At 42.6% G+C, this 26,183-nt stretch overlaps 2 protein-coding genes across 2 annotated transcripts in view; both read left to right on the top strand.

Annotated features, from left to right (window-relative positions):
* acss1 (acyl-CoA synthetase short chain family member 1) overlaps positions 1-17,225 on the top strand; it is a gene marked incomplete at its 5' end in the record, with an annotated part of 48,632 nt that extends 31,407 nt beyond the window's left edge. The window contains 9 exons of the mRNA XM_079248712.1: positions 4,262-4,409; positions 7,104-7,241; positions 7,515-7,607; positions 11,188-11,300; positions 12,723-12,849; positions 12,918-13,045; positions 14,700-14,763; positions 15,766-15,887; positions 16,986-17,225. Of these exons, the coding sequence (XP_079104838.1) occupies positions 4,262-4,409; positions 7,104-7,241; positions 7,515-7,607; positions 11,188-11,300; positions 12,723-12,849; positions 12,918-13,045; positions 14,700-14,763; positions 15,766-15,887; positions 16,986-17,168 (1,116 nt within the window). The 3' untranslated portion in view covers positions 17,169-17,225. The remainder of the gene's footprint in view (positions 1-4,261; positions 4,410-7,103; positions 7,242-7,514; positions 7,608-11,187; positions 11,301-12,722; positions 12,850-12,917; positions 13,046-14,699; positions 14,764-15,765; positions 15,888-16,985) is intronic.
* Positions 17,226-19,737: 2,512 nt separating this feature from the next.
* Positions 19,738-26,183, top strand: part of LOC306762272 (uncharacterized protein) — a gene marked incomplete at its 3' end in the record, with an annotated part of 6,793 nt that continues 347 nt past the window's right edge. The window contains exons 1-3 of the mRNA XM_079248714.1: positions 19,738-19,856; positions 24,800-24,920; positions 25,104-26,183. The exon at positions 25,104-26,183 is cut by the window's right edge and continues 347 nt beyond it. Coding sequence (XP_079104840.1) covers positions 19,749-19,856; positions 24,800-24,920; positions 25,104-26,183 — 1,309 coding nt within the window. The 5' untranslated portion in view covers positions 19,738-19,748. The remainder of the gene's footprint in view (positions 19,857-24,799; positions 24,921-25,103) is intronic.

The raw sequence follows: 26,183 nt of genomic DNA on the forward strand, positions 1-26,183 counted from the left end.
GGAAATCAGTAGTGCATCCTTCTACTTAAATGTCTTACTTTTATGATATTACTGTAGCATGAACATATTGCATTTTCCATAAATTTCACCTGAAAGCCAAATATCCCTAACTTTTTGTGAGTAGTGTATGTCTTGACCTAAAGCTTGTTACATAACAGGAATTTTTAAAAAAGATTCTGTAACATCGTGCTTGGTGGAGGTTTCCGCTCTCCGAGTGCTTTTCTAGTTTCATATTTAACGAGCAACTTCGTCCGCGGCAGGGCGGGTTGTGCACGCGGCTGGGTCCGAGTGTTTTAATGCCACATGTAAAAATGTTTGTACTTTCTCACCACCTCGATCAGCTGTTTTATCAAAACAATCCGTTTTACCTGCAACAGCAAAAACACGGAAGCAGCAACTCATCCTTTCCCATGTTAACCACGCCCACCTCAAATGTCCGACCAATCACACGATACTCCTTGGATCCACGCAAGAAAAACGTTTTGCCAGCCCGATGTGTCAAGAACTGTCTTCAAACATGTCCGCGAGAACATTTTCTTCTCGGAGCCTCGAGAACAAGAAAAAAGTTCTCGCTTCTCGTGGAGTATGGAACAGGCTTAAGTCTCGTCCAACATCTTGTCCTATTTCACGTCCTACGTATACATCATGTCCTACGTCTTGTTCTGTCTCATCATACATTTCGTCCTATTTCTCACCAGGTGTAGGACACCTTATGCCTCGTCCTACATTTTGTTCAGTGTCATCCTACGTTTTGTCCTCTGTCACGTCCTACATCTCATAGGAAGAGTTTTAGATGTGTTTCTACATACAACGGGTAAGTCAGTTGCACCATGACAGTTGGCCATCTTTAAACTATAGCTGCTGGTTAGGGACAAATTACACCAATGTTGTCCTGCGAGCTAACAGAAGATGATTGAGATCAGCAAGAGAGGCTTACTACTCCGGCAAGTTGGAGAATCTGTTCAATTATCATTTATGAAGCTTTTAAAAGCTTTATTCTTCACCAGTAAGGCAACTGTACTGCCTAAATTAGCCTAACGCGAACTGGTTTTCATTTGGTTTAGTTAGACAGCAATCTTGTCTCACCATAGACCTTCTTATGTCTGTATTTCTGCATCACTGCTAGAATACTTTATATCTGCTAGTTTTCATTTATCATTATTAATTAATAACTATTATTATTGTTATTATTATTATTTGTACTAAATTAATCCTTCAATAATAACAGAGATAGAAAAGCAGTCATGTGACAATAATTCTGCAGTTTCACAACATCTCACTCCTAAACTGAATGATGAATACTACACGTTAAAGCATATTGGCAACAGCTGTTTCATATTATTCTGTATAATGAGTACAGAACTAATCCACACATTTAATCCAACAGATCCATCCATTTTCTATGTCCACATAATCCAATTCAGAGAAGTTCTTGTCAATATTTCTCCATATGTTTTCAAAAAGAAAACATATAAATCCATAATTTATGTTATTCTCACGATGAAAGCTCCTAAACAAGTCGCGTATTAAGATGGAATTAATGCAGAGTTGTTGTTGAGTGTGAAGAATCACTGAACCACTAAAAGTGTTTTTCTATAGAAAATCTGTAAAACCATCATTCTTACTCCAAAACACATTGACATGTTTTACTGAGTTCAGGGATAAAAATTAAACCTGAAACTGCCGTCAAGTGACTGACACAAATATAAAACTATCATCTGCAAACATCCCCATTTTATAACTGCTGCAATTTATCAGTATGTAAGAAAAAAAGAACCGGTCCTAACATGGGGCCTTGCAGGATGCCAGTTTTTTTTTTTATTTTAAAAGGTACATATAATGATATCTGTTAAACATTGTTCTTATTGTTTTAAGTAAAATAAAGTTCCATGAGTTTTTAAGTGCCCCGTGATGGATATTTGATGGACATTCCGCTGTAGTCTGCAGGACCATTGTCCATGCTTTCCAGAAAGAATTTCACATTTTCTTCCAGTTTTGCACTTTACTCAGACATATTAAATGAGCTTCGGTCCAGAGGAGACACTAGTGTCCTGCATTTGTGGATGTCAAAGTAAACTGTATTCACACTTATTTCTGGAAGTCATTCTGGGTTCATGCAGTGATTTCCAGTAAACAATTATGTCTGCATTTAATGCAGATCACCAGCATTCCACCTTGCCCCAAGCATACAGAGATTCCTTCTGATTCTCTAAACCTTCTTATGATAATCTGAGGAAGATTTTTCTAAATGTTTAGATCCCTAGATTGGTGTTCGTTTTTCTTGAAGCTCTTTTCATCATTCCACCTGAGAGACTCTGAAATGCTTCCTTTATACCCAGTTATGTTACTGACCTGTTCCCAGTTAAACCTGACATGTTACTGACCTGTTCCCTGGTAAACTGGTTATGTTACTGACCTGTTACCAATTAAACCAGTGATGTTACTGACCTGTTCCCAGTTAAACCTGACATATTACTGACCTGTTTTAAATTGAGTATTTTTTTTACTTTTACTTGAGTAGATATTTAAAAATTTTACTTTTACTTGAGTAGATATTTAAAACTTTTACTTTTACTTGAGTAGATATTTAAAACTTTTACTTTTACTTGAGTAGATGTTTTATTCTATTCTACAGTCATTCAGCAGACGCTTTTATCCAAAGCAACTTACATATGAGTGAGAACAACACAAGCACGAAATCAAACAGTAGAGGACATCATAGGAAGATGCTAGTGGACTGTCCAGTTGGATGCAGATCCTTGCATGAAGTGCTATAGGCTTTTTTTTTTTCTTGTTTACTCCCTTCCCACCACATAATATTTTAATGGGTACCTTTACTTTTACTTGAGTAGAATTTACATAGTACACATCTCATTGCTGCATTAGATTCACAATCAGCTCAAATTTTTCATGAGATGATAAAATGTCTCAGTTTCACCATGTGACATGATGTTTATCCTTCACTGGGAATAAAAGATGAATAATTTAATAGATTGCAGTAAAAAAAAACCAAAAAACTACTGAACTATAAAGTTTATATAATGGTGGTGACTCAGCTCAGAATCTAGTTTTATTGTCTTTTCTGTTGAACATCCTCATAAAACCCAAACAGATGTGGATGGAAGGCAGGGATATGTAGCTTCTATGTGTTCCGGCTCTACGTAAAGGTTGAACAAGTAAAACACTTCCAGCCATCATCAGACCTGCTCAAATCAGCTTCATGTCAGAATGAAAGTGTTATCTAGAGGGTTCAGGTAGTATAAAACACCTACACTGAGCTGTGTTAATTGAAAACTTGATGCATTCTGGTAAATTTACTAGTTAACTGCACGCTTACCAGTTACCTATACGCCTACCTGTTACCTGTTAACTGTATGTTTTACCGATACGTTCACCTGTTACCTGTACACTTAGCAGTTACCTGTACACTTAGCAGTTACCTGTACGCTTAGCAGATACCGGTATGTTTACCTATTAGCTGTATGTTTACCTTTTACCTTTATGTTTACCTGTTTCCATTATATTTATCTGTTACCGGTATGTTTACCTGTTTCCATTATATTTATCTGTTACTGGTATGTTTACCTGTTAGCTGTACATTTACCTGTTACCTGTATGGTCACCTGTTAACCATACACCTAACTGTTAACTGTACACTTACCAGTTACCAGGCCTACCTGTGATCTTTACTTGTTTCCTGTATGTTTACCTGTTACCTGTATGTTTACCAGGTAACTGTAAGTTTATCTATTACCTATTAACTGTACCTGTTACCTGTATGTTCACCTGTTTACTGCACACTTACCAGTTACCTGTAGGCCGACCTGTTACCTGTATCTATACCTGTTTCTTGTAAGTTTACCTGTTACCTGTTAACTGTACCTGTTACCTGTACATTTACCTGTTTCCTTTGTATTTATCTGTTACCTGTATGTTCACCTGTTAACTGTACACCTAACTGTTAACTGTACAGTTACCAAGACTACCTGTTATCTTACTTGTTTCCTGTATGTTTACCAGGTAACTGTAAGTTTATCTATTACCTGTTAACTGTACCTGCTACCTGTATGTTCACCTGTTAACTGTACATTTACCAGTTACCTGTAGGCCAACCTGTTACCTGTATCTTTACTTGTTTCCTGTATGTTTACCTGTTAGCTGTACATTTACCTGTTTCCTTTATATGTTACCTGTATGTTTACCTGTTAGCTGTACGTTTACCTGTCTGAATTCTGTCTTGTACCTGTGTTTTTCTTGTCAGTATGTATTCGACTACCAGGATGGCGACGTGTTTGGCTGTGTGGCGGACATCGGCTGGATAACGGGACACAGTTATGTGGTATACGGCCCTCTGTGCAACGGCGCCACAACTGTGCTGTTTGAGAGCACACCTGTGTACCCAAACCCAGGTGAGCCTGCACTCACCTGCATGTGATCACATGCCTTCATCTCACCTGCGGTACACTGATAACAGACCCAAAACACAGATCTGTGGAGCAGAACAAGAAAACACACACACCTGCCGGAAAACACACCTGACGCTCAGTTTTACTGAAGTGACATAATAAACTTTAGTTAATATTTAAATGAGGTTAAACTTTTATTGAACAGACGACTTCAAAGAAACAATTTCTCTGACCAACTTCATTTCCTGCAGCAATGCACTCAGTTTGACAAAGCAAAAAAAAAAAAACTCTTACATAGTTTAACCAGCAAATTAAACCTTTATCAGGCAAAGTGACTATTTTTGATCACTTTGTTTTCTTTCATTTTCAGCATATTAAATGTATCAACAGAATGGAGGTCTTAGTACACACCAGAAGGACAATTTTAGATTAAAATGTCCAATTTCAAGGTATTTCATTGAGTGCTCTGTAAAGGGTTAACTGTTGACAGGTTAGGTTGTCATGATTGGGTATAAAAGCTGGATCCACTAAAAGACTATTCTTTTTAAACAAAGCTGGGTCATGGCTCTCTTCTTTGGTCCAAACTTTATCAGAAAATTGTCAACAAACATTTCTCAGAGACAAATTGTTAAAAACTTAGGTGTTTCGGTATCTACAGAGCAGAAATTTTGGAAAAGGTTTAGGAAATCTAGAAAAATCTGAAAAGAACAGATAGAAGCCACTGTTGGATCATTGAGACCTTCGAGTCCTCAGACACCGCTGCAGGAAAAACCACCATGACATCATTTTTATTCAACACAGTCCATCAATCCAGAACCAGAACCTGATACTGGATTACAGACGGAGGAGGACTTATGTGGACACGGACTTATTTTATATGGACACAAAAACAGTGGACACATGTCCTGGGGCCAGATAAGTCCCTGTTTCAACTGCTTTTATGTCCAAAGATGAGACCGATCATCCAGTTGCATCACAGCTGTGATGGTAGAGAGGACATTAGTGTCTGTCAGGACATCATCTGTGGGAAGAACCGCTATGCAGAGATGGACATTGTGGGACCAATGTGCAACGATCAAGGGGACATCTGTCCAGGTTTATTTCAGCAGGACAATGGCGAACCTCATCCTCATTCACACCGTCTGTTCTGAGACAGAATAAAGGATCTGGGACAAGTCTGGGAAAATGTTCCTCCTGTTTCAGGCTAAAACCTGTCCAAGACCTGGATTAAAATGTTTTTCCCATATCCAAGTCCAACAAAACCGAATCCAGATCTGGGTTCATGTGTAGAACCACAAAACCTCGTCCTCACCGCTGAGGGCAACAACAGTGGAATGATGGAGTCTGTGTTGTTTTTAACATGGAGCGTTCAGGATCAGATGTACTGATCCAGTGTCCAGTTCTGCATCCAGTCTTGTACCCCTTTCCGAAAAACCATGTAAGAAACATGTGTTCCACATGTGCAAAAATATGGCTTTGCAACATTTTCATGTGAACCACATGAGCTTTTCGTGTGGTTCACATGTGAATCAGATATATATCATGGTTGTTTCAAATGTGAAATTCATGCAATCAAATGTATTTCACATGTAATCCATCTGTTTCCACATGTAATATGTGATAACATGGAACATATCCTGTGATACACTTGTGTCTTACGTGTTTTACAAATGTGAATCACGTGGTTCACATGTTAAACGGTAATCAAACATCAATCACATAAGTTTCACAAGCTTTTCTAATGTGGCGTACGCCTGTTTCATATGAAAATTTCAAGTGAATGTCATGTCTTTCACACATTGTTTACACGTGAAATTAGCATGTTTTTCTGGAAGAGAAGCCTAACTTGTCTCAGTCCTGCTGCTGTTCAGTAAGAGGAAATTATTTCAGGTGAGCTGAAGAAGAAGGTCAGTTCAGAGGAGTCCGGTTATACATTAATGTGGTTAACGTTGGTTTTATGACCTCCTGCTGCAGAACCAACAGCTTTATCACACCTCCTTTGTTTCTTGGTCCAAAAAGCTCTGCCTTGGACAACTTCTGTGATATTGTGCAGACTGTTTTCTGTAAAAAAATAAAAACACAATGTGGATCTAGATCCTGAGTCTAGAACCAGATCCTGAGTATCGCTATAGATTCTGAGTAACGCTCTAGATTCTGAGTAACGCTCTAGATTCTGAGTAACGCTCTAGATCCTGAGTATCGCTCTAGATTCTGAGTAACGCTCTAGATCCTGAGTATCGCTCTAGATTCTGAGTATCGCTCTAGATCCTGAGTATCGCTATAGATTCTGAGTAACGCTCTAGATTCTGAGTATCGCTCTAGATTCTGAGTAACGCTCTAGATCCTGAGTATCGCTCTAGATTCTGAGTATCGCTCTAGATCCTGAGTATCGCTCTAGATTCTGAGTATCGCTCTAGATCCTGAGTATCGCTCTAGATTCTGAGTAACGCTCTAGATTCTGAGTAACGCTCTAGATCCTGAGTATCGCTCTAGATTCTGAGTATCGCTTTAGATCCTGAGTATCGCTCTAGATTCTGAGTAACGCTCTAGATCCTGAGTATCGCTCTAGATTCTGAGTATCGCTCTAGATCCTGAGTATCGCTCTAGATTCTGAGGGAAGGTCTGGATTTGGATTCTGGATCTGGATCCAAATGCAGGTTTAGTACCTATAATATGTGGTCCATATGTCCACTTCAGGACGATACTGGGAGATGGTGGAGCGTCTGAGGGTCAACCAGTTCTACGGAGCGCCCACAGCTCTGCGTCTGCTGCTGAAGTACGACGAGAGCTGGGTGAAGAAGTACGACCGCTCATCCCTGAAGACGCTTGGATCAGGTGGGACATGTCAACTTTCAGTTTTTGTCTCAAAAATGTCCTTGTTTTGTCCTCATGTTGAAGACAATGTTATCTTTCTGTCCTCACAGATAAACATATCTTCAACATAAAGACAGAAAAACAACATGTCTTCAACATGTCATCTTTCTGTCCTCATGTTGAAGATATGTCATCTTTCTGTCCTTATGTTGAAGACATGTTTTCTTTATGTCTTTATATTGAAGACTTGTTGTCTTCATATCTTCTGGTTTTTGAGTCTCTGTGTCTTTATAGTTGGGGAACCCATAAACCATGAGGCCTGGCACTGGTTCCACACTGTGGTGGGAGAAGGACGGTGTCCTCTGGTGGACACCTGGTGGCAGACAGGTAAGACAAACCAACACCTCCAGTAAAGCAGTTTGAACCTGACATCACTTGTGATGATTACAGACAGTTTGAGGTGTCTACAATGTCCTCAAATGTCCCCACACTGTCCTCTAAATATCCTCACAACATTCTCAACGTGACCTCAGAATGTATTCACAGTGCCACACAATTTCCTCACACATCATCAGGATATCTTCACACATCCTCATAATGTCCTCACAAGTCCTCATAATGTCCTCACAAGTCCTCATAATGTCCTCACACTTCTCTATAATAATTCCAAACTTCTGTCAAATCCTCTTCACGATGTCTTGGAACTGTCTTTACGATGCTCTTGTAATGTCCTCACATGTCCCCACACTGTTTACAAACCCTCTTCAGACTGTCTACACAGTTTCCCCACTATGTCCTCAAGACTGTACTCACATTTTACTCATAATGTCCTCTATCTGTCTCACTTTGTCCCGTGTCCGCTGTGACGGACTAGGTTGTGAAAGTGACCCCGTTGATTCTTCGATGTCCGTTAAGTCCTTGGTGTTTCCAGGTCTCTGCTGCTCTGTGGACAGTTTGTCTCTTTGTTTGTCTTGATCCGACTGTAAGTCCGTCTGATTCTCTCTTTATGGAGGCTTTAGTCCTAATTGGAACGATTAGCAGCAGAACATCTGCAGTGCCGCAGAAAATGAATTAAGATCAAATACTGCTCACCCTGCCCCCCACCCCACCCTCACCACCCTCCTCACTCCCCCGTTCAGACCCCGTTCAGCCAGACGAAACCCCCCCAGGAGAAGACGGAGGAGGATCACTGAGCATGTGACCTAATTCCTAGAAAATCTCAACAGAGTTGTTTTTAAATCGGACTCTAAACTCTGCCAGCTGGTTCTGACTCTTAAAATCCCCAATGAATTAAGAAATTAGAGCCGCACGTCCTTCATCAGTACCTTCATCCAGAACCTTCATCCAGTACCTTCTTCCAGAACTTCCATCGAGAACTTTGATCAGAACATTCATCCAGAATATTTCTTCCAAACCTTCATCAAGAACTTTTATCTAGAATCCACATCTGGAAATTTCCTTCAGAACCTTCATCCAAGACTTTAATCTAGAACCTCCTACCAGAACCTTAATCCAGAATTTACATTCAAAACGTTCATTAGGAGCTTTAATCTGGAACGTTCATCCAGAACTTTTATTCAGAAACTGTAATCAGAACATTCATCCAGAATTTACATTCAAAACCTTCATCAAGAACTTTATCTAGAATCCACATCTGGAACATTCATCCAGAACTTTAATCTAGATCAGGGGTAGGCAACTCCGGTCCTCGAGCCCCACAGTCCTGCAAATGTTAGGAGTTTCTCTGCTGCGATACATCTGATTCAAATGTTGCAGCAGAGAAACTCCTAACATTTGCAGGATTGTGGGGCTCGAGGACCGGAGTTGCCTACCCCTGATCTAGAGCCTCCTACCAGAACCTTCATCCAGAATTACCATTCAAAACTTTCATTAAGAACTTGAATCTGGAACATTCATCCAGAACTTTTATTCAGAACCACAATCGTGATCCAGAAACTTAATTCTGGATGAAAGTTCAGAAATGTAGCAGAACGTTTCATACTTGCCCAGCAGGACCATTGGGCCGGTCTTGATGGTCTTGTCTCGACCCATCTGAAGATCTTCCTGGATGAATGTGGAATCTGGAAATTCCCGGTTTGGGTTGGGAGCAGGATTTTAATGACATTTTTCTTGGTATGTTTTGTGGACATTTTACTTTCCTGGCATGAGCATCACTGGTTCTGTTCTGTGTGGTTCAGGTTCAGTCTTTCTGACGGGAGTTTTTGGGTCATTATTGAGGATTTACCACCTGTGGAGTACCACAAGGCTCAGTTCCTTCTATTATCTCTTTATTTGCAGTCGCTTGGTACGGTTTTTAGAAGGCATGATGTCTCATTTCAACTTGTTTCAGTTTCACGCAGACGACAGTCCGGTCTGTTTTCCTTTCTGTCCAGCTGACTGTCTCAGTGACGTCAGGGGACAGATGTCTCTGAACTTCCTTCACTTCACTGAAAAAAAGACCAATGTGAAGTTTTTTACATCGAGGAGCCTCAGCTTTTTCCATCTGACGATCTTTCTTCATCAACCCCACATTAAAACTCCACTAGTTACTGTAAGATGTGAAAATAACCTTAAAGATCACCCATGAAGTCTACCTCTCGTATCATTAGGAAGGGTGGGGTGTAACTCCCTAATAGGTATCTGACCCTTTAATCCTGTTTCATCCTCCACGAAAAGTGAGAACTTTTTTCTTGTTCTCGAGCCCCCGAGAAGAAAATGACGTCATTTTGTTCTGGCGGACGTGTTTGAGGACAGTTCTTAACACACCGGGCTGGCAGAACTTTTTTCTTGCGGGGCTGCAAGAAGTATCGTGTGATTGGCTGGACATTGGAGGTGGGCGTGGTCAACACGGAGAAAGCAGGAAGCGGAGTTGCTGCTTCCGTGTGTTTGCTGTTGCGGGCAAAACGGATTGTTTCGATAAAGTACGAACATTTTTACATGTGGCGTTAAAACACTTGGACCCAGTTGCGTGCACGACCCGCCCTGCGCGGATGAAGCTGCTCGTTAAATATGAAACTAGAAAAGCACTCGAAGAGCAGAAATCTCCGCCAAGCACGATGTTAAAGAATTCTTTTAAAACATTCCTGGATCCAAACGGTGATCCGGATCACCACCAGAATTTAATTAGCTTTTCATTTTTACATTTGCAACAACTCTTGAAATATTTATAAAAACCCGTCCGTAACCTTTTAAGTTATCTTGAGCAAAAAGACGCCGGGGAAAACACCCTCCTCGGCGGAGGATAACAACCGGCACATAAAAGCAGACATCGCCCCCCGCAGTGACCCCTCCCCGCTGCAGATGTGCTTCTCGTGGAGTATGTATGGACAAGAAGTTTTTTCTTGTTCTTGCAGCCTCGAGAACAAGAACTCAGTTCTTGCTTCTCGTGGAGGATGGAACAAGCTTTAGGTAAGGGGTGTCCAAAGTCGGTCTTGAAGGGCTGCTGTGTTGCAGGTATTTGATGTCTTCCTGCTTCACACACTGAACTGAAAACATATGGATCTAACAACCTTTGAACGTCTATACAATGACTTATTGAGTCAGGTGGTAATTTGAGTTAACATGGGACACTTCGAAAATCTGCGGGATTGTGGCGATTGAGGACCATAGCAGGACACCCCTGGTTTCGATAATCTACTGAAGATTTCCAGTGTTTATATCCCATCCAGGTTTACAATCCAGCCACAACATGTAGTATTTATTCTGGTAAATCCACAGTGATCCATGATAACACCATTATTTATCACATTTTCATCATCATCAGTACTGTGTTGCTAATAGACCTCTATTTTCACCTGAACATGATGATGAAGTCACTTCCTGTCAAACTTTCCACCAATCAGAGAGCTTAAGTTGACTGCAATGTCCAGTCAGGAACATCCAAAGATCAACGAGTGAGAAGAAAGTTTATCAGCTGTTAAGATGTTTTTGAGTGTTTCAGAAATAAAATGCCCCGATTTCCCTGCAGAAACTGGAGGAATCTGCATCGCCCCCCGTCCTGCAGACCCCGGAGCTCCCATCTTTCCTGCCATGGCCATGAGGCCTTTCTTCGGCATCCAGCCGGTCCTGATGGGAGAGGAGGTGATATTCTACACTCCTGCACCAACATCAAACTTCACAAGGTTCTGAATCTGTTTCTTTGACCCATGGAGGCCCTCCTGGTTCTGTTCTGGGTCCTCAGACATCTAGCCTCAGACGGTTTCTCGTCAACGCTGGTTCTGGTGATTTAATACTGCACATATCAGAGTCCAACGAAGGTGTACGGGAGGAGACATGTGACAAAGACATGTCCACAGATGGACCCAGGAGTCCATCTGTGGACATGTTTCCAGGACCAGAAGTGTTTTGGTTTGTTCAATCATTTTGTGTTTCTGATATTTCTCCCAGAGTTTTTCTTGTATTTAGATTTTTTCTCCCTGACATCATCAGAACTGTTTCTCATCCACCCTGGTGTTCTGGGTCCTCTGGACCACTGGATCAGGTCTAGGGCCCCTAAAGAAACACATCAGTCCAGTCATATGACAGCAGAGTAACTATCTGCTAATTCCTGAGAAGTGGAGGACTGATGAGCTCTGGTCCAATCAGCTTCCATCTGCTTCACATCAATCAGTGCTTGTTGACCCGTTTGGACCTCCAGCCCTCGATGACACCCCTCCGTCTCTTTAATCTTTCTATTAAAGCAGCATCTGTTTGCTTTGATTAACACATTTCACACTCAGATCGCCTCCAAATTAATCATCCGCTGGTTCCCATCAAGCTGCCGATGCAATCTGAGCGTTGGAGGTTTCTATCACGGCTGGTTACTGAGCGTAGATTAGATTAGAGTAGATTAGTTCTCCTATGCTTTCACGTCTCTCAGAGAAAGTTGAGGTCAACTCACTTCCACTGCAACCAGCTGCTCTTCCATTCCTTCTGCAGAAAATCAGGTTCCTGCAGCTGACCTGAGATTTGTTCTGGTTCTGATCCGAATTCATTAAGATTTTCTCTCTTCAGGACCCTCAGAGTCTCACAAACAAATGCTGACTGAAGGGTTAAAAGCCATGTTTCTGTGAGAGACTGAGACATTCACAGATTTACATCCCAAACCATTTAAATAATATGGAAGAATTTCAGGTTTCAGGTTCTATGTCCCACAGTCATCGTCCACATATTGTCCATCGTCTTCAGTTGGACGTCTTTCTGTGGATGTTGCTCTGGATTCTGTTCAGTGTGGAGTCCTGGTACTGGTTTTCCAACGGCAATAAGCTCCCATCTCATCCCACTGCTCCAGACTTACCCCCTCTTTGGACTTCCTACGCCTCATTGTTTCTAAGCAACTGTCTCTCCATGTGAACCTACATGTAAACCCCGAATCAGAGACTTCCAGCCATTCCCCAGGTTTCAACCAGCCAAGATATTTACAGACCTGGACCCGCCTAACACCTAGTTTAGCTCTGATGATGAGTTCAGGTGCTGCTGTAACTTCAGCTACTGAAGCAAGTGCGTGATGTGTGTGTTTTTCAGGGTCAGCCTCTGTCTGGTAACTCCGTTACTGGTGCTCTGTGCATCAGTGAGCCATGGCCAGGGATGGCTCGCAGCATCTACGGCGACCACCAGAGGTTCCTGGATGCCTACCTCAAACCATATCCAGGTGAGTAGAGTCAGTGAACACGCCGTGGTGCTGCACCACTCAGACTAATCTCACCTGTTCCACCGCAGGTTGTTACTTCACCGGTGATGGCGCCTTCCGTTCAGAGGATGGTTACTATCAGATAACCGGCCGGATGGATGACGTCATCAATGTCAGCGGTCATCGCCTTGGGACCGCCGAGATTGAGGACGCACTGGTGGGTTTCCTTTTCAGAATGACGTCACTAAAACAAAGCCCAGAATTCCTACTTCTCAGGTACAGTGAATGCAGCATGAGATGAAGATGTGGCTGAAGATTTTTAACTTCTGTTAAAGTTGGATTCTTCAAAATCCCTCAATCCTCCAGTCTGCGCATGATCACATGTCCAGTTTGAAAATATTGCAAATCAGTAATTTTTTTTACCACTGAGTCCAATTAAGGGTTGTGGGAAGCTGGAGCCTATCCCAGTAATTATTGGAAGAGAGGCAATATACACCCTGGGCAGGTGGTCCATTGCAGACTTACACATCATCATAAAATAAGTGTAACACTGAAAACTGAAACAAAAAAAAAAGTGATCAGGTGCTTTCCAGATGTTCATGTTATTCATGAACACGCTACACCCTTGAAGTAGACAGGACTCTTTTTGGGTTCTTTTGAGGCAACCAGGACATGCGATGTGACCGCATCAACTCTCTGTCCAACATGTTCCTGCAGCAACACACCATAATACAAACCAAACAAGAAATCCTCACACGTCATGAAGGAAGAAAAACAAAATGTCTGAAACATCTTAATGAGGTGTTGTTGATGTCTTATTATTTCCAGGGTGCAACAAACAGGTTGTAATTCTCAGTTTCCTGTCTGGATGACGTTTAATTCTTTGCGTTAGTGGTGGTTTATCCTTCGCTCCTGTCAGGAGATTCCTCCTCTGATTCAGACTCCACCGGCTGAACATGAAGGTGGAAACATGAAAACATCTGGAGACAGCTGCTGAAGCCAGAAAAGCTGAATATAACCTGGTTATGTTGAAGCAGGTCACTGTGAACGCCTGGTGGCTAATCTTGAACGCACCACCGTCTGTTTAAACCATAGACCATATATGAATGAATAAATATGAATCTTTTATATACAGTCTATGGTTTATACACAGTACAGCAGCGCTCTCTGCTGGAAGCTCCATGAATGAATAGTTTATTACAATCTTCAGCACACAAGAGCAATTATAAAATATTCTTTGTATTGCTCAGACCTTAATTATGTGTATTTTGTTAACAGAGAATTATTAAACATGCTTACACTAAACGATTTTCTGTCAAACAAACTCTGTAACCGATAAATGGACAGGCTTAAGCCTTAGCTTGTTTAGCCTATCCAATGGACACCATAAATTAACCCAGAAAATAAATAAAACAGAGAAACAAAGACAAAGATCACATAAGACTTTGTTGATTCCTAATTGATATTATTATTTTACATTGTAATGCCTAATTGTTTAAAATTTTAATGTTTTTTTTTTTATCTGAACAGAAATCTACACAACTTCCAATTATCATGAAGTCCATTCTATAGTATGAGAACCAAATTTCTGTATTTAACATTAGTTCTCACATTATCTTCTTCGAAGACTCCCAATGTACACAAACATTTCCTGTTCCTAAAACTGCTTGTTTAGTAAATAATGCCAATAATTTTACACAATTTCTGTTTTATATATTTTATATCTGGCTTCCAACTGAATTTATTATCCACTACCAAAACTTTTGTTTGACATTTAGTTTGATATTTAACGTTTGATCCATAAAATCAGCTGTTTGACCCGTGTGTGTGTGTGTGTGTGTGTGTGTGTGTGTGTGTGTGTGTCTACGCAGGATGTACATCCAGCTGTTCCAGAGACTGCAGTGATTGGGATCCCTCATGACATCAAAGGAGAAGGTGAGTGCAGATGGATTCCTATCATGCTCTGCTGCACACGTATTGAAATGTGCACATGTTTGTGTTTATATATAGACGCATAAACAGCTGTTTGTTTAGCCAGAAGTTCAGAGTTCAGCATAACAAAAAAACATGCAGATAATGAGACATATTTACATCGTTTTCCACATATTTTGTACCCACACAATTATATATCATAGATAGATAGATAGATAGATAGATAGTGCATGTGGATGCTAATGGAGAAGAGAAAGCTACAAGATGTTTTAGTGTTACTCACCAAAAGTCCTCCATACCATCGGAAAAAGACGCTAGGCTTGTTGATGCTCGTTTTGTCTTTAAATAAACTCACTCGAGGGGTCTGAAAAGTTGCTAAATATAACCCTGATGCTGCTAAGTTAGTAGCAGAGGTACCGTGTGCGTCAGTGTAATAGGTGTACCAGGAAATTGTGCTGTGACAAAGGTTCTACAATTAAAATAAGTTGGGGTTTTTTAACGCGGTAATGTTTCTGTAAGTATTTAAAGGTGGAGTATGTAAGATTTTAAATATTTTCAAAATAAATTAACTAATAAAATAACTACAATCATAATTAGAAAGTTTTTTGAACATGTAGGTTCCAGTCTGTTCATATTTGATGCGTTATGAAATTACAAGTTTAATTAATGACAAATGACAAAAAGCACATTTTTTTTACTGGTAGGCAAACATTTAAGAAGGGTCTTTGTCATTAATTAAACTTGTAATTTAATAACACATCAAATATGGACAGACTGGAACCTACATGTTTTAAAAAAAATTATCTAATTATGAATGTAGTTATTTTTTAGTTAATTTTTTTTTTTAAATATTGAAAATCTTACATACTCCACCTTTAAGAGAGAAGAGAGAGAGAAAGAAGAAGACAACAATTGAAGGAGAATTTTCAGGCATAACTATACTTACTATGTTCATGTGTGTGTGTGTGTGTGTGTGTGTGTGTTTGCATCTGCGTGCACACCCAGTTCCTTTTGCCTTTGTTGTTCTGAAGGACGAACTGGCTGACGACCCTTCTGCCGTCATACAGCAGCTCAGAGAACTCATCTCCACAAAGATCGCCAAGTACGCCGTCCCAGATCACTTCTTGGTGAGTTTCCTCCTAAAGCAACTCATGAACACTCAATTTCCAACACACATATCCATTCAGACATGTTGTACATGCGTGCTACACGTGCACTAAAAAAATGTCCTAGCTGTGTGTGTTGTGAACATGCTGAAAACTGAATGTCACCCTCAGCTCTTTGGTTCAACCATAGACTGTATATAAAAAGATGGACGGAGCCTCCATGACGTCACCCGTAGGTTTCTGAAGAGCTGAATTGAAGCTTGGTGGGCGGTTCCTACCATTGCCATCTTAGCAGAGGCATGCGTGTCGTATCTCCCGGAAAACACTAATATGGGCAAAGAGGTGGAGCTGAGAGGGGAGCTGTGAGCGTCATGGTGGATGATTGACATCGAGGGAACTCCGAGCTTTCTGTAGCTAAGAGCTAACCGAGCTAACCTGAAGATAACACGAGCTAACCAGCTAACGGCAGTAAGCAGGCTAAAGCTAAGTCACTTTGTTAACTGGCTAAAAACTGCGGTTGTTCAACGTTCTTCTGACTTGATGCGGGTGATTGGGTACCTGTCAATCAAAAGGACACACCCCTAAATATGCCAAATTTTGAGATTAAATTACTTTTAAACGGGCAAGTTAGAAAAAAATTCACTCCCCCCACAGTTGTCATGAAGGTATACCTGACCTATTAAACCTAAAATGGATTTTTGAACCAGGCTGTAAACATGTTTATTTCTGCTGTGAAGTTGGTCGTTTTAACATGGGAGTCTATGGGGATTTGCTCTGTTTTGGAGCCCCTAGTGGATGAAGGGGGAACTGCAGTTTATTCACTGCCACATAGACTTCACTTTTAACCGCTGGAGGCTTCGTCCATCTTTCTTATACGGTCTCTGGGCTGAACAGATAGATGTGGTTGTTGTTGTGATGTGTGACACGGCAGCTGTAGATGTTTTACACTCTGCGATGGGGTTGTTTATACTCTTAGACATCCTGCATCCATCCTACCTACAGGATAATTCACACCTGGTGACAGAGAAACCTGAAAGTTAATCCACACTTGGTCACAGTCAGCCCATCAGTATTTTTTCATGCCTCAACCAATCAGAACCCAGTATTCTTCTCTCTCAGGTGGTGAAGCGGTTGCCAAAGACTCGTTCTGGTAAGATCATGAGGCGGATCCTCAGGAAGGTTGCCACAGAGACAAGCAGTGACCTGGGTGACGTGTCGACTCTGGATGACCCATCCGTTGTGCAGGAGATCATAGAAGCCCACAGGAAGTACCAGACGCAGAGAGAGGAGGGAAAACGGTAGAAGAGAAGCGAAGGAAGTGGGCAGAGCTAAAATGTACCTGATGAAGGAAAGAGATGGGCGGAGTTTCAGCTGGAGGTTCAATGGAACTGATGGAGAAAACAAGCTGGGTGGAGCTTAGATGAAGCTGAGATAAGAGAGGAGGTGGTGGGCGGGGCTTAAGATGGAGATGAAACTTGTTACATCCTCCACAAGAAGCGAGAACTTTTTTCTTGTTCTTGAGGCTCTGAGAAGAAGATGACATAATTTTGTTTCTGCAGACGTGTTTGAAGACAATTCTCGACACATCAGGCTGGAGGAAGTTTTTTTTGTGGTGCTCCGAGAAGTCTCATGTGATTGGTTGGACTGCGTGGTTAATACAGAAAAACATGAAGCGGACAGTTACCATGTTTTTGCTGTTGCAAGAAAAAACAGATTCTTTTGATGAAGCAGCTGATCGAGGTGGTGAGAAAGTACGAACATTTTTACAACACGTGGCAGTAAAACACACGGACGCAGCGGTGTGCACAACCTGCCCTGCTGCGGGTAAATATAATTTTAAAAAAATGGAGACATTGGCGCACACAGTGATCCCTCCTGCAGACAAAGCTTCTCCTGGAGGATAAACGGACCAGAGAAAAAAAAATTTCTTGGTCTTGTAGCCTCGACAGCGAGAACAAAGTTCTCATGAAGTATGTAACGAGCTTAATGGTGAGAGGAGGTGGGCGGGGTTTAGATGGAGGGAGTGGCGAGGGGCGGGGTGTTACTGCTGTTACGTTTGGTGGATGTAGGTTACTTTCTTTTCGGCTCTTTAATTCCCTTTTACCTCTTGAGCTGAGCAGAAACAGCTGACAGAAGATGAGAAAGCAGGGGATGCACCTAAGGGGTATCCTCTACTCCCATTGGCTGGCAGACCTGGGCACAGCTGACTCCACCAGCACAGCGACTCGTCCACCTTGCTTAACTGTATTCTCATGTTTAGGATAAAATGTTTGTTTTCAGAAACAGAGTGAAGAAGTCTTGTTAAAGATGGAGCAAAATTAAATCAATTCAGATCAAATCTGATTTATACTTAAAAATCTGTTGCTGAGATTGATGATGATGATGATGTAAATAAACATTTACTAATGAACAAAATGTTCTGTTCTTGTGTGTTTTTTTTAATAAACATCATAAATATGTGTTCAGATGTGGAGCAGGAAGATTTTCCTGTCACGTCAGTCAGTTAAGAGAAGCCTGAACTCGCATCTCTGAGCATGATCAGTGGGTTTGGTTATTTTATGGGAAATAGCTGATGGGTCATGTGATCAGTCATGTGACCAACATGTTCAGAACTGATCCACCAGATCCAGAAAACTTCTGGTGTTCCAGGAATCCCCAGCTCATTTTTCCTTCCGTATATTCTAGGTCCTGTTCAACCAGAACATGGTTTTGTGAAGCACAGTCTGTTCTGCTGGACCGGTTTGATTCTACACCTGGATCTGGTCATCCAGTCACATGACTTGCATCACTGCTTTACCATCAGACCACAAGTCTGAAATCCTGCTCATGCGGATCGGTTCTGACCTGAACAGGTCTTCGTGTCCTGGTCTCTGGTTCAGACACCTCCAGCTGCTCCATCCTGACCAGACAATACATATGTCATTTTATTTTCTCATCAGCTTAAATAATAAATTTTCAAAAACATTTCAGTCATATTTTTCATTTAAACTCGGCTTTTGCAATTTTAGTTTAATTCAATTTAAGTGTTTTATATCTTTACATTTAAAAAGTTATTCAAATTAAAATGTGAATTTATTTCTGATATGGAATTAATAAACATCATTTGTTTGGAGTTTTGTTTCACATTTTAAAGTTAAGAAGTTTTTAATATATTTATGTTTACTTCTGGAAAAATGTTAAATTGACTGAAATAGCTGTAAATGAACAAAAGATGTTTACAAGTGGTTAAATATTGAGATCGGCAATTTTTGGTTTAACACACAGCAAGTGATGATTTATTTGGAAGGTCTGCCAAAAAGAATATGTAAAATGGTAAATATAATTTATGTTATAGGAAAGTATTATATACATAAATATAGGTGGAATAACAGTAAACCCAACATAAACTGCTTTAAAATTTAAATTAAAAACTACATAACATCCCTGAAAGTATTAGGAGAGGAAAATCAGTCAATACTTGAGTTGTCGGAGTCTCTTGTCTTTTATGTTCAGATCCTATGTCCTTGAACACGCTTAAACACTTTATTTAAAATAACCCCTGAACAAAATTCTTTTTTTTTTTATTTCTGTTTTAAGAATTTAAAAATGATATAATAATGTCTTAAATACAAACAATGGCTTTTTTTTTTTGTTTTCCTCAATTAAGTTCTTTTGTAAATTGTTGGAATGTCATTCACTGTAAGATATATTGTGAGTTTAAATAAAGCATTTATAAAAATAAAAATAAATAAATAAAGAAAGATAAATAAAAAGAGCTGTAGATGAACATAGTCTTCCTTCCTCCAGCCGCCAGGGGGCGACAGGCACACCTCCGCTCCCCGCCTAAACCGGATGTGACGTCAGTGCACCGCACTGCATTGTTTTTAGTCGCGGTGCTGGAGGATGCATGTGCAGCGGCGGCTGTCTTCGGTCCTGCGGGTCTTTGCGGTGTCTGCGGTGACAGAAATCTGCGGCAGAATCCAGCTGAAGCACGAAGACACGAACATGAAGGTCAGTGACGTCACAGCTTTTAGCGAAGATGAAACGACCCGGAAGTCTGAAGTGTTTGACTTTCAGGTTTTAGTTTTATTCTGGTTTTAATGCAGGATACTGTTTAGGTTCTAGATCCAGGTTTGAACAAGTAAAGAAACAGTAAATGAAGTGAATGAAAATAGTCTCCAACAGAACCAGAATTCCTCCAGAATAAAAACACAATTTGGAATAAAACACAATAAAAATACAATGTGGAATAAAACCATGTCTATGAATAAAACACAAAAACACAATGTGGAATAAAACACAATAAAAATACAATGTGGAATAAAACCATGTCTATGAATAAAATAAAATAAAAACACAATGTGGAATAAAACACAATAAAAATACAATGTGGAATAAAACCATATCTATGAATAAAACACAATAAAAACACATTAGGTTAATATTTTAGTGTCTGCTGACAGGGACAGAATCATCAGACAACACTGCAGTCACACCATACAGTAACAAGGAGTCTGTAAAAATCCATTTAAACATCAGCGAGAACATAAAGTCCATAAAACGACGTTTTAGAAATGAGTTTCCATCAACATCCGGTGGAACAAAAAGGAAGCGACAGCACAAGAATCACAATCAGAAAACTTTATTGCCATTGTCTGTGAACACAATTCACACACTAGGAACTTGCTTCTGTGATGAGGTGCAACATAAAAACACTGTAGAAATAGAAATACAGCTATTTTATTTAAAAAAAAAAAAAAAAAAAAAGGGCATGCATAAAAATTCAATTTTAAAATGATAAAAAAAATATAATAAAAAATCTTGTATATACACAGATATGAACAGCAGCATCCAAATAACCGTGTAAATTGGCAGTGCAATAGATGAAGTGATGTGACATGACTTATTTAAATGACTGATGTTTCAAAGTGCCTGGCTTAGTGCAGGTAAGGTTCATGAGTCCGGCGGCAGAGGGGAAGAAACCGTTCCCATGGCGATAGGTTCTGGTCTGAAAGGACCGTAGCCTTCTGCCAGAGGGAAGTAGCTCAAATAGTCCATGTCCAGGGTGAGAAGAGTCAGCTTCTATCCCACCTTCTCGTCCCGGAGTCCTGGAGACGTACAGGTCCTGAACCTTCTCAGCAGAGCGCACAATGCAGCGTAGCCTCTGTCTGTCCCTGGCAGTGGCCCCAGCGTGCCACACTGTGATGGAGGAGGTGAGGATGGACTGCGCCATTATCTGGGCTGGCAGCTTGGCTTTCCTCAGCTGCCGCAGGAAGAACATCCTCTGCTCAGCCTTCTTGATGACGGAGCTCATGGTCGTCTCATCATGAGGTCATGGGTCGACCTCATATGGTCAACCCATATGAGGTCGACCATATAAACCAACTGTACACAGGAATCAGATGGCTAAATCTAACATAGTGAGCTATTCCACCCATATGAAGAGGTATAAACAATCAAATAATATATGTACCGAGTCTGCTGGACAGTCGTGGTTAGCTTACACATTTGCTTTGGTGCTAATAGGAATAATCAGGAAAATATAAAGCTTACAACATAATCATTAGACCATTAAACTTTTATGTCAACCCTTACGTGAACCCTTTTATGTCACACTGTAAGACACCCACCTGTCTCATGGACTAACACATGAAAGAACATGCCACCATCCCCAAAGCTTAGGACCAAACTAATAAAAACAATTATTTAACATTTTAGCGCACAAGCGGCTGTGCCCTCTAGTGGTCAGCCTGAAAGCTGCACCCAAGGTACAATGCAACAATAAATAGTCCTAATAGAGTCCTGTCTTCATAACACAGCCACTCCCAAACTTGCTTTGGCAAGTTTGAAGGTAGTATTCATTGTCCATCTTGTTCTGGAACTGCAGGGAGTCTGAAGAGACGACTCATAGGTCTTACATAAGTGTGGTCCTTCAACTTGATGCAAGCTGAGCAGATCAAGCCATCAGTTCCTGGAAAGATTTACTGACTCTCCAACAGCCCAGGAGCCTCTTGGGAAATCGGGGTCTACTATCATAACGACAATGCCAACCTGAATAGGAGATGTGTCCCTTTGCCACTTAGACCTGGTCTGCAGAGTTGGCAAGTAGTGGCGCAAAACTGTGTCCAGAAGCGGTCACTTAGCACTTGACACGTCCTCCAAGGCTGGCGTCCGATCAGCTCAGAATCATCATAGGATGATTCTGATCGAGGATGGCCTCGATCTCCACCAACACTGTATGAAGGACTTAGGCTGTTACAACCTGGCAACCCAGTGTTGATGTTAAAGCGGCTAGAGATGGATGCAGGGCATTGAAGGCTTCCCATAGTTCACGATCTCCACCTTGGAAATTATTGCCGTGGTCGCAAAGTATCTCAGCGGGTTTCCCACTTCGAGAGATAAACCTTCTCAATGCCTTAAGAAAGTAGATGGTACTGATGCTGGATAACACTTCAATATGGACTGCTCTAGTTTTTTAAACGAGCAGGCCCCACCGCTTCTCGTGACGACGGCCTATTCTGACCTGCATGGGTTCGAAACAGTCCATGCCCGTAGAAAAGAAGACTGGCTGTTGTAGCCGGAGACGGGACATAGGTAGGTCAGACATCTTTGGATTGACTGGTTGGGCTCTCCATCTTTGGCATTCTGGACAGGACTGCTGTTCACGTCTTACAGCTTCACGGCCCCTTAAAATCCAAAGTCTCTCAGAACCTGGATGCCTCAGCTCATTGTCCGTTTGCCTGATGATTAATCTGGATGCTTGGGCTCCAACACAATTGGATGTTTGATATCAGTTTCCAGTCCATGACAGTGTCTGAGTCTCCCACCAACTCTAATGAGCTGTAAGGACTGATCAAGTTCAGGAGAGAGTGTCTAAAGGCGACGCGAGGTGTGTATTGGTTTCCCAGCTGAAAGACACTGAACTTCATCTGGAAAACTCTCTTTGAGCGGATCTCAGTACGCAAAGCTCAGCTTCCTTGAAGTCATCTGCAGTGGGGCTTTCTTCCGAGGCACTGGCCGCACCGTGAAGACGTGTAGCAGCATCCTTTACAAGGTCGTGGAAATTGTGAAACTGTCCTACATCCATGCTCACGGATGTAGCCAGACATGTCACAGGTTTTCGTTGCTCATCCATAAAGTAATCACATGGAGGAGGTGGATACTTTGGCCATTGCCGTAGAGGAAGTAACCTGCCCAGCGAGAGTGGTTTGTGAGCTCTTGTAGCCGTTTACCTCTTGTGAGGTCATCTGCAGGGTAATCTGCTGACATCACATACCGCCAGGCCTGGGTGTCTGTTAACTTCTGGATCTCTGCAATCTGTGTGCCCACAAATACCTTAAAGTGACATGAATCAGACTTGATCCAAATGAGGACAGTTGTGGAACCTGTCCACATCACAACCCTGGACAACAGTAGGGTCAGTTCTCTGACAAGTAGGCTGGACAATTGTGCTCCTGTGAGGGCATCGCATAACTCAAGACGTGGCATCAAGAGTGCTGGACTGACGTAGCAACGGTGAAGACTGATGTTTTCCATCTCCAGCAGTTCAAATTCCCATGCCTTCCAGGCAGTGAGTAGTTCGCTGGGGAGTAGAGGATCATCCCACTCACGTTTCTTATTCCACAGTTGCTGAACAAGAACGTTTGCTCTTGTGGTGAATGGGATCAAGAGCCCTAAAGGATCGGTTTGACTGGCCAATATTTTGTAAATATTTCTCATTGTTGGCGGGCTACTCTCGAGGTGCTTGGACTTGTAATGAAGAGTGTCTGAATGGCACAGCCAACGCAGACCTAAAGTGGGCTCTTGGGGGTTCATCTCTGTGTGATTCAGCCACTGTTCGCTGCTCTCTGATCTCAGTTCCTTTGGGAGATGGCTGATGAGGCCCGGATTACTACTGGCCCACTGCCGAAGCTCAAATCCCCCCTCCTTTAACAGAGTGTTCAGCTTGTCCATGACGTCTTTGGCCTTTTCCATGGAAGAGAAGCTCTGTAGCCAATTATCCACCTAAAAGTGCTTCTCAATAGAACTGCGCAGGTTATCTCCCTGCTGGCTGGTCATGGATGTGCCTCTGGAGAGCATAGATTGCACAACATGGCGAACATGTGGTCCCAAACGGGAGTACCTGCATTTGTACACTTTGGGATGAGCGCCTCTTTGCAGGTCACGTCAGAGGAAGCGCAACATGTAGCAGTGTCACCTGATGGAACATCCCCTTGATGTCACTGCTGACATCAATAGAGTGCTCTCTAAAGCATACCAGGACACCAAGGAGGGAGGCACCCAGATTTGGACCAAGCAACAGCATCTCATTCAGGTCTTCATAACACTTGCCATCTTATAAACGTGGTGCGTCGTGTTGGACATCTGCGCCTCGAGAATCCAAGAAACTGCAAAACGGTGCTGTTTGACAAGCCACCGATAAGAAATGAAACAGCCACATGTTTCGTTTGAGTTCTGAAAAATCTTTGCTCTATGTAAATAATTGTGGATCAATTCAGCTTTTAAACCTCTGGAACAGAGGTGGCAATTCTTGGTCCTGTCCGGCAGCTGTTCCGGACAGTCACCAAATGAGCTGAATTTAATGAGCAGAGTTTATTTGCCAGGTAAAAGAGCCTGCTAGTGAAAACACCTGTTCTAAATGTACATTTAGATCCAAAAACATGGCAGGACTTTTACTTTCTGGACCAGGAGTTGCCACTTCTGCTCTGGAGTCACATTGGTACGGACAAACCTGTGTCGGACAGCTGCTTCAGATGGGAGGTGACAGGTAGAAACTTTATGTTGAACCAGCAAGAGTTTTCCTTCTCAGTCAGTTACCATGGTAACAGACTCAGGGTAAGACTTTCACAGCGTTTTCCCGACTCGGGGTGAACGTAACAAAACTTGCTTTCTGGAACAGGCCCCTGTTTGTCTCTGTGTTTCTGAACTCCACGGTGATCATTGTTTGTGTTCAGGAGGAGCTTCTGGCTGTGATGAGGAGCCTCTGTGAACCTTTGCTGCAGGAGCTCAGCAAGCTGCTGGAGGAGGTGCAGCAGAAGAAACAGGAGGAGGCGGCTCATGAAAACAATGACTCTGGTAAGTGCTACTGGTGTTTCCAGGTGTTCAAAGTATGGATGTGAGCCTCAACTCTTCCAGATTTACTTGTCTCCTCGTCACACCTCCCACCAAAGCTGTGATTGGAGGACTTATTGATTCAGCTTGACTGAATGAGACCAATGAGAGAACCCTTCAGTGTCTCACCTGTCTGTGTCTCTGCAGGTGAACCTCTAAGAGAAGCCACGCCTCCTGCACCTGATCTGAAGGTTAACAAACAATCAGAGCAGCACCCTGCAGCTTGCAGTGGGCGGAGCTTTAACCACTCCACCCCTTTGACCATCCCAAGTGAAAAGCGTCCATACAGCAGCCGCCTCCGGACGCACCAGGCGACGCGCCGGCGGACATCGTCCAGCGGGGACACGTCTTCAGTGGCGTGCCACCTAAGAAGGACCTTGATGACATCTGGCAGGGCTGCAGAGATGTTCAGGTGTGGCGACTGCGGGAAGGAGTTCTCCAGACGAAGCTACCTGTCTGCTCACCGCAGAGTCCACCTGCAGGCCAAACCCTTCACCTGTCCTGCCTGTGGGAAGGGATTCACGTCTCACCGCAGCATCCGCGTGCACCAGCTCACCGTGCACGGAGGCCTGAGGCCGTTCAGCTGCGACATCTGCAGGAAGAGCTTCACCCAGCGGGGCGGCCTCACCGCGCACCTGCGGACACACAGCGGCGAGCGGCCGCACACGTGCGACCAGTGCGGTGGCCGCTTCTCCAGCCGCAGCAGCCTGACAGTCCACCGCCGCGTCCACAGCGGGGAGAAGGCCTACAGCTGCGACACCTGCGGCAAGCGCTTCAGCGTTTCGGCCAACCTGCGGCGCCATCAACTGGTCCACTCAGGACTAAGGGCATTCACCTGTGACGCCTGCGGCCGGAGCTTCACTCAGGCGGCGCACCTGAAGGCTCACCACGCCTTGCACGACGGGGGTTGGGCCTTCATCTGCAACACCTGCGGAAAGGGCTTTAGACAGCGCGGTGCCCTGCTGGTGCACGAGAGGAGCCACGCTGGGGTCAAACCTTACCGCTGCGGCGACTGCAGCAAACACTTCTCCTCATCCGCGTCGCTGAAGCGCCACCAGCTGCTGCATGCCAGCTGCAGGGACCACAGCTGCTGCCGCTGCGGGAAGATGTTCAGCAGTGCTCAGGTGCTGAAGGCTCACCTGCGGCTGCACGAAGCCAGCAAGGCGTTCACCTGCGACGTTTGCGGCCGTGGCTACAGCTCGCAGAGCTACCTGCAGACGCACCGCC

Source organism: Telmatherina bonti (genome assembly GCF_933228915.1).
Source record: "Telmatherina bonti genome assembly, chromosome: 11".
NCBI lineage: Eukaryota > Metazoa > Chordata > Actinopteri > Atheriniformes > Telmatherinidae > Telmatherina > Telmatherina bonti.